The sequence below is a fragment of the Antrostomus carolinensis genome, unplaced genomic scaffold (assembly GCF_000700745.2).
Source record: "Antrostomus carolinensis isolate BGI_N321 unplaced genomic scaffold, ASM70074v2 scaffold54125, whole genome shotgun sequence".
Taxonomy (NCBI): Eukaryota; Metazoa; Chordata; class Aves; order Caprimulgiformes; family Caprimulgidae; genus Antrostomus; species Antrostomus carolinensis.
Genome location: NW_010316768.1, coordinates 181 through 8,645, shown reverse-complemented (window position 1 = coordinate 8,645; position 8,465 = coordinate 181). Strand labels below are relative to the sequence as shown.

The window sequence follows — 8,465 nt, the reverse complement described above, 5'->3', positions numbered from 1 at the left end:
TATTTATTTATAAATTAAATATATTATTTATTTTATAAATAGATATATATGTATATGCTGAATTGCAGGAAAATTCTCAATCCTACTGGTCAGTGCTGAAATAAACCCTTCACAACCAAACTATTTCTCGATACCTTCAATTACAGAATTGGCCAGGAGCACCTCTGACAAGATATGGAAAAAAACGTTCTGACATATAATAAACACCAAGGTGAATTACACACACATCTCTAAACTGAATTTACTATTTCGATGATATGAAGACCGAAGCCTGAAAAGACCACAGTCCATGAATTTCTATTTTGTGCTCAGATTTAACAATAGGCTTTCGTATCATCTTTTAAATTAATTTAAATAAAAATTTGATTTATTTTTACATCTAAATTAATTTAGATACCTCATAATTTGATAAAGCTCTCTAGCAAACTCCTACTGCAAGAAATTCCCTAAACCTCAATTTGCACATGACCTGCCACCTTAAAAAAAAGAAAAAAAACACCACAGCCAAAGAATTCTGTAAGAAGTTTTATAACAAGTAAGTTGTTCCAGCTTGTTATTTTTCTTCAAGTCTTAATTGTGAAATTTCTTCTTCTTCCGATTCCTCTTCCCTGCTGCAAAAGCTGCTTTTTCACTCATGATCTCCTGATACTTCTTTTTATTATATCTGAACAAAATAGATAATTTACTTATAAGCATGGTAAACCAAAGTTCAGGAAAAGATAACATGGAAAGTACTCTACATATATAACTTGCCAAACTGAGTTCCCTCATGTTTTCTGAGTCAGATGTCTTTAATTTTGTACACTTATGTGTAGATAAAGGGAAATCAACACGTGGATTAACGATAAATGCAGGTAACTTTGTTTTGGAAATAAATTTGATTGAAGAACCATTAATTTTGGCATAATGAGGGAGTTCTTCATTGCATATAAATCACATTTTGGACAGTTTGCTAAAACACTGCTACTGCTCATAGTGGGAAGACTCATCAATTTCCACAAACTGCCTCCTCAGCAAACTCAAGGTCATCAACCTGAGCCTACTCAAGACTGAAAACCAAGATGAGATTAACACTGAACAATGAACAGGATGTACTTACTGAACACAAGTTGCTAGCTCCTCTAATACAGATTCTTACGTACCTATACCAATTACCACAACAGATCATTGCACACTCAGCAGTACTGAGGCTTTTAAATTGCGAGACTGAAACCTGACAAATATCTGCATTAATGCTAAAATAGCTGGTTAAAGCCCTTAATTAGCCACAACATAGATTAACTGATAAAATTTCAAAGACATTTTTATTAAACATTGCTTATAATAAATACCTTATAAATCAAGTCAAGCCAGAAAACTAGTTAAGAAATAGCTATACTAACTTGCTTTCTGAACATTTATAATAAATTTACAAGCCTGATATTAACCTCATAATCCCAAATCATGTACTACTTCCAAGAAAACATGTCATTATGTAGTAAAAGAAGTGCAGATTAACATAATGTAAAAAACAGTATCAAAATGTATCAACTAAAGGGATCTACTCCAGAAATTGTAGGTTAAGCAAACAGTAATTAATCCAATCATATTCTTCAAGTAAGACTTCCAGTGCAATTTTGAATCCTATGACAGGTGGCAGACTGACATGCTTTTAAAGTGAAATTCCTTCAGCTTTCACAGAATTACAATCAGCACTTTTCTACCAATGACACCAAGAAAAATTAATCACTAAACAACAAAAAAAAGTGCACACACAGGCATTAATCACTCATTCAGAGCCCTTGGCTTTTGGTCTAAGCCTCTGCACTTATTTTAGAAGTTAACCAGAATAGGGCTGATTGTTACCTCTTCAGCACTGACATGATATTTAAAGAGTGACTGCCCTTACAGATTACTCAAATTGGGCAAAACACTTTTATGAATACAAAAAAACATGCTGTCTCAGTCTAATTATTCCCTGTCCCTTAGATCTTCTCCATGGCAGTGCTGCTGAAATGCTACAATAGACTAAAAAGTTTTCTTTGGAGGACAAAAACTCCATGTAAGCTGAATAAAAACAACAAAAAATGTTCCATGGTTAAAAATACTCCTCTCTTCCATAGGATATTAGAATTAGAAAACCGTTTTTAAATACCTTCTGAACTCAGAATCTGCAAGCAGCTCTTCAACAATTGTTCTCTTCCTTTGTTTCTTAGGGATTCGACTATGGTAAAAGTCTATGGGAGAATCAACCACAGTTCCAACCTAGAAAACAGAAATGAAAACATTCTTACCGTACAGCAAGATGCTGATTATTTTGATTTCTTTTCTAAAAAATCCTCAGCACCATGTGTAAGACACTTATAGGGAAAATCAGAATGGAATCTTAAGAAAGTGCAAAATACCAAAAGGATTAAGCAATGTTTTGTATGCAAAGTCACTTTTTGTCTCATTGTTTAGTGCACAGACGAGGGCCTGAGCTTTAAGACTGTACAGTTTTTAACACTGCACTGCTGCGTTAATGTTTGTATTCATGAAAGAAATCCAGTTCTTAACTTTTAAACATTTTCCCATGGAGGGAAAGGGAAACCCTCATGATCATGGTAACTCCTTCTGATCTCTATCATTGTGGTGATTTTGCTAGATGGCTACACAGCAGTTAATCCAGCTCTAATACAAGGGCTTCATCCTGGAATGCATCACATTCTTTCCAACCATCATTAGCCAGTTCTGATGATTCAGGTTAGTAGTGGAGATACATGGAGTACATGTTTCATGCAGTGAAAAAGAGATCTGTTCAGATCTCCTTATGTGGAACACTCCTGTTGTTCTATGCCCAGAAACTTCAAAACATACAAGATCCTCCCTTTAGAGAGAAGTGGTAATATTTTGAGAAATTAAAACAATTTCCTCAAGTATGCTAACTATTTGAACAGGTGTAAGTTGACAGAAGCCTATTTCTATAGTTTCTGCAGTAGTTATTTTCGTTATAATTTTCCACTTCAAAGCTGAGAGCTACAGCAGCAGAAATACTGGCTGATCACAAAGCTAGCTGGCTCCATTCAAACTGGATTTGCTAGTAAGAAAACAAACACTAATTATTTTCTACACACTTGTTAAAAAAGGTTAATACCTTAAAAAAGCAACGAAAATTTAGTCCACTGAGTTCAGAATAAGGATAAAGTCAGATGTTTGTTCAGTACTATGACATCAGCTGGAATTTAAAAAAACCCCAACATATACAGTTAAGCAGTTGCAAACTGCAGCCAAGTGATCAAAATACTTTAATAATTAAGCTATGAAATTAAATCAACATAGGGACTAGCTACAAAACAGGCAGGGAATAAGAACAGCTGTTCAAAACTTCAGCAGTACACTGCCACCTTCTGCTGCTTCCTTACCTGGAAGTACTTGGGAAGACCATCTCTATCATTCTTTTTATAAAAATGCTTAGGGTCCAACGAAGCTCTCATCTTCAAAACTTTAAGATCATTTTTCAGTTCACTTGTGATTTCTGGGGCTTTCATACCAAACCAACCGTCACCTGTTGTTTTCTCTCGCTCTGCCTAGGATGCAATACAAGAATAAATCTGCATTCAGCAACTAGGACAGGATAGATCTCACCTCCAAGAGATGGATAATGCATTTAGAACATAACTGTACCTTCAAAAAGTGTATTTTATGACCCTTATAAAAAGGTCATCAGCACTGTATTAACAACAGATTTGTAGCATTTAAGCACATCATATTTCACTTCACTGTCCTGGTGATTAAAAGACTAAAAGGATGTCTTTTCATAGGATGGCTCAAGGAAGACACTAAATTGCAGTTCATCACTCTGCTTCAAGTGAGGTCTGTATACGCACACAATCTCAGCACGGGGCTTTCTACCAAAGTTTGTTTTGTCACTTGAGGCATTATCAGCTCTTCACTTACCCTGCGCTGTTTCTTTAGCTGGTGAAGCGATTCCCTGAAGGGTGGGACACATTCCTTTTTTTCAAAATCTGGAGTTATTACACTCTTCTGCAAGAGCTGTAAGACATTTTTTTTTAATGTTAAGACAGCCATCTCATGGATACAAATTTTACTGCTTCACCATATTTCCAGAACCTACCAAAGGAGTCATGCAGAATCTAAACAAGCATTATAATACAATACTTGAGCTTCTTTGATTCACAATGAGTAGGGACCTTCAAAAGACAATCCTGGCCAACAACAGAAAGCAGTTGGCCAGCTCTGGAAGAAGTGAAATAGAAAATGCTCCAGGATAAAGAGGGCTATCATAGACAAGCCCAAGAAAATAGTCTCAACAAAAATAACATTCCCTTTACCTCAAGGGGTGCTTTTGAAATAGAACTGCCAATTCTGTATTAAGGACACTACAGACCTGTTATTTACTGAAATTCAATCTTGCTATGGACTAAGTATCTGCTTTCAGTTTGTGCACCATTAGGCAAAACTGCAAGCGCAATCAACTTAATTTTATTTTATGGGACAATGCTGGTATTTAGAATCATAGAATCTCCTGGGTGGAAAAGACCTCTGAGATCATCGAGTCCAACTGTACCTGTCCACTACTAAACCGTATTTCCGAGCAACCCATGTAGCCATCTTTTAAACACCTTGAGGGATGGTGACTCAACCACCTCCCTGGGCAGCCGGTTCCAGTGCCTGAGAACCCTTTCAGTGAAGAAGTATTTCCTGACATCCAATCCGTACCTCCCCTGGTGTAACTTAAGGCCACTGCCTCTTGTTCTATCACTAGTTACCTGGGAGAAAAGACACACACCTGCCCCCCTACAACCTCCTTTCAGGCAGTTGTAGACAGCAATTAGGTCTCCCCTCAGCCTCTTCTCCAGACTAAACAACCCCAGTTCCCTCAGCCGCTCCTCATAAGACTTGTTCTCCAGCCCCTTCACCAGCTTCACTGCTCTTCTCTGGACGTGATTTGCTCTGCTCTTCAGTTTCTGAAGTGTCACATGGATTTAAACTCTTAAATTAAAACTAAATGTAAATATACACTTTGGCTAAAAAGAATGGAAGTTCTCAGCAAACCGCAAAATAGGATGCTTCTTTAAAAACAAGTAAACCAACCTTATTAAATTAATGTATTTGTGTTACTGTAGTCACAGGTAACTGCACAATTATAAACACATTACCTGGTCCTCCTTCTTCTCCTTCAGTTTTTTAATTACACTTGATCTAGGCTTCTGGTTTTTTGCATCAAAACTGATATATAAACCTCCAAGCTTCTTGATATTCAAACCAGGGTCTATGGTGCTGGAAAGATGTAAACTAAGAGGGAAATATTTAATTATTAGAATATTTTAACAAGCATGCAGCTAAATCTTCTACTGAGAAAGTTAAATAGAAAAAACATATTTTTCTTATTCTTCCCACTTAGGTTCAGTTCTGCAATGATTTTAAGTCTCAGTATCTAGAGGAAATACATAATTTAGAGGTGACAGAAGAGGAGGGGAGAAAAACATCATGCCATTATGTGAAGTGAGACTTCAATAAAGGATAATACCTGTGGAATCACTTCCACGAATCTTTCATATTGACTCTAATGCTGTATTCTTATCTTAGATATTACTAGCTTCTATAAAATCAAACTCTTAATTTGCTTAACCTTGCTGAAAGAACTCATGACTAGCATCCTTCTTCTATGCATAGAGAAACTTGCTAGCTAAGTAAAAAAAACAACCTACAAAAGCACAAAAATCTGGTTGGTAAAAACATAGTCAACTCTTGCTGAAAGTATGAAGAAGCTGGAATTCATCCCAGGAATGTTTTAGTCCTTGTCCATATAACAGTACTAGGAATAATGTTATTAAATATCTCAAAGCTAGTATATTTCACATTTACTTCATTCAGTTTTTTAGCCTGAACACGTACAAGGCCTCCAGATGCCTAAATATTTGAGTTCTGTTCCGCTGCATACAAAACTGAAAAAAAAACCTCAAACTCAGAATTTATGGACGGTATTTCTATTTTACAATCTGTGAAACCCCATTTTCTATGTCAGTATGATTTATGAGACCACTCCCTCATTTATTCCACATCATTTAGCACTTAATGTACCTGTCCTACACATATGCTTGAATGAAATGCAGATTCTTCAGTTATTCCCAGAAAGATACTTACATGTCACTCTTATTTTTCAACAAATCATCATCTTCATCTTTCTCATCTTCATCTATCAACTCTTCTTCAGCCTCTTCCAGATCTGAGGATTCTTCAGCTTTTTCACTTCCTTCCTGCTTACTTTCAGCACCACTATCTTGATCTACCTGATCTAGATAATACTTTTGGCTGGAACTCATGCCAGGCTCAGTATCAATTACAAAAAGCCCTTCAGCATGCAATGAACTGTTTTTTAAAGATTTGTTGAGGGAAGGAGTCCTCTCATCCGCCTCTTTATAACTTAAGTTCTCTTCAACTGTATCTATGTCTGCCAAATCACTATTTTCAGATTCATCACTTTCATCTTTGCTCAGAAACAACGCAAGAGAACTGTTCCCATTGCTTGATCTTTCCCTGCTGTGGGATACAGATGCAGCATATTCTCCTGTTTGGTCTTCACCACTGTCTACACCGATTTCAAGTATCTCGGGTATACCAGTGTTACCAGTTCTTTGTGTAACAGCTACGTCCTCTTGTGGGCTGCTCACTGCACTAGGCTGCTCATCCTTTCCTAATTTATCAGCACAGGTGAAAGACTGCTGTGCAGCTGCCTCAGCATCTGCTCTTTTGCATTCTGGAATTTTTTTACTTTCATTTGGTGTTATTTGCCCTTGGGATTCTAAAAACTGTTTGGCACTCATGCAATCTGTCAAAGAAAGATCCATATACTGTAATTTCTCCACCCTCACAAGTATTTTCCTGTGTTCTTCTTGTATTTGGTCACATGCCTCCTCTGAACCATCCACCTCAACAGTCTGGGGATTTTTAATTTTTTTTTTTCCAGGCGATTCAGTGTCACTTTGTTTAGTTTTTGTAAGACTGCTGGGTGTCACATAATTCAAAACCTCTTCTTCCACGTCTTTACTCCGGGTTCTATTGGCAGATTTGGAAGAATATTTGCTTTTAGGTGAACTTGTTTCTTCGCTATCCTTAATGATGGAGGAAGCATCTTCTGTGTCAGAGACAAGTTCTGCAGCAGGTCTAGAATCAGAAATTATCACTGTCTCAGATGTAACAGTGTCCTCAATTAAACTCTCATCTTCTGAAATAATTATGTTTTCTTTCTCAGTCTGATTAGTATTTCCTGTGAGTGATTTCATCTGCATGTTCCTAGTAATTCGTTTGGAAGTGATGGATGGTTCCATATGAGAACTAAAGCAGCATGACTCTGCATCAGAAATATCTTCATTCTGGGCTTCACAAACTGCATCTGGTTGCAACTTCTTTTTGCTTCGCCTGCTTCTTGTAGTTCTGCTACTACTAGGCATCTGGACACCAGAAACAGCAGAGGAACAAGACTCAGCTTCAGAGACATCATCTTCATCCACATTAGTGCTTAACTTCTTTAGAAAAGCTGTCTTGTCATGTCTTTTTTTGTCAGGAGAATCCATTTGATAAGGAAGTACAATTTGGCATCTTCTTGTTACTCTTACAAACAAAGGTGTCTGAAGACCAGACACGGCAGAGCAGTTTGATTCTGTTTCTGACACATCCTCATCACCTCGTGCTTCAGCAACTGATTGTGCTGAGTGAACAGTTGTGTTCTCATTTCGAGTATTTTGCATCTCTAAGCTATCACTGACATCTGACTTTGTTTCTGCATGTTCCACCTCTTCAAACTGAGACTCCTGAATTACCTCTGGCTTATGAATTGATTTAGTTCTTCTTCTAGTCATCCTCATAGACACAGGAGTACTAATATCAACAGATGCCATCTAGAAAAGGAGTGAAAAAAGTGTGCTATTGACAGATAAAATAACTCCATAAAAAGGATGTTATACAAACCACTAAATCTTTTTAAAGAAATCTACGGAGGCTGACAACATATTACATGCCTCTGAACAGCCTCATCTATGTTGAAGAAGTGTTAATACAACATCCCTTGCTTATCTGTTTGTCTACTGTCCTTTAGTCAAGGCAGAAGAAACACACACACCCATTAAGAAATATGAACAAGTATTTTCTGTCTAATTCTAAAACGTTCCAGCAAGCTGTCACGGGAAGCAAATCCAGAAATGATGTTCAGCAACATTCAAGGATTTGCTGAACTATTAAAATACCGAAGCCTGGCAACTGGCACAGTGCCCCCAAAATGGCTTCCATAACCAATCTGAGCAGTTTTAGGAACAGACTGGCATCAGAGCAACAGCAACACTGAGTATAACCTGCTTCTTTAACCATGCTTGGAAGTTACCTGGAAGACAATTCAGTCTTTTGGAAAGAAACGACACTCCGCAGGGGCAGGGTCTTCTCAAACACAGGATCAACATAAACCATGCTCCCTAAACGACCATTATTTA

General features: G+C 37.2%; 1 protein-coding gene across 1 annotated transcript; it reads right to left on the bottom strand.

Annotated features, from left to right (window-relative positions):
- Nucleotides 1-570: 570 nt before the first annotated feature.
- DNTTIP2 (deoxynucleotidyltransferase terminal interacting protein 2) lies at nt 571-7,862 on the bottom strand. The gene is made up of 6 exons (XM_010168346.2): nt 6,127-7,862; nt 5,139-5,274; nt 3,916-4,011; nt 3,381-3,545; nt 2,135-2,244; nt 571-664 (listed from the first exon to the last, which is right to left on the bottom strand). The coding sequence occupies exons 1-6, from the start codon at nt 7,845-7,847 to the stop codon at nt 571-573; spliced, it is 2,322 nt and encodes a 773-aa protein (XP_010166648.1). The 5' UTR covers nt 7,848-7,862.
- Between the last annotated feature and the right edge of the window lie 603 nt (nt 7,863-8,465).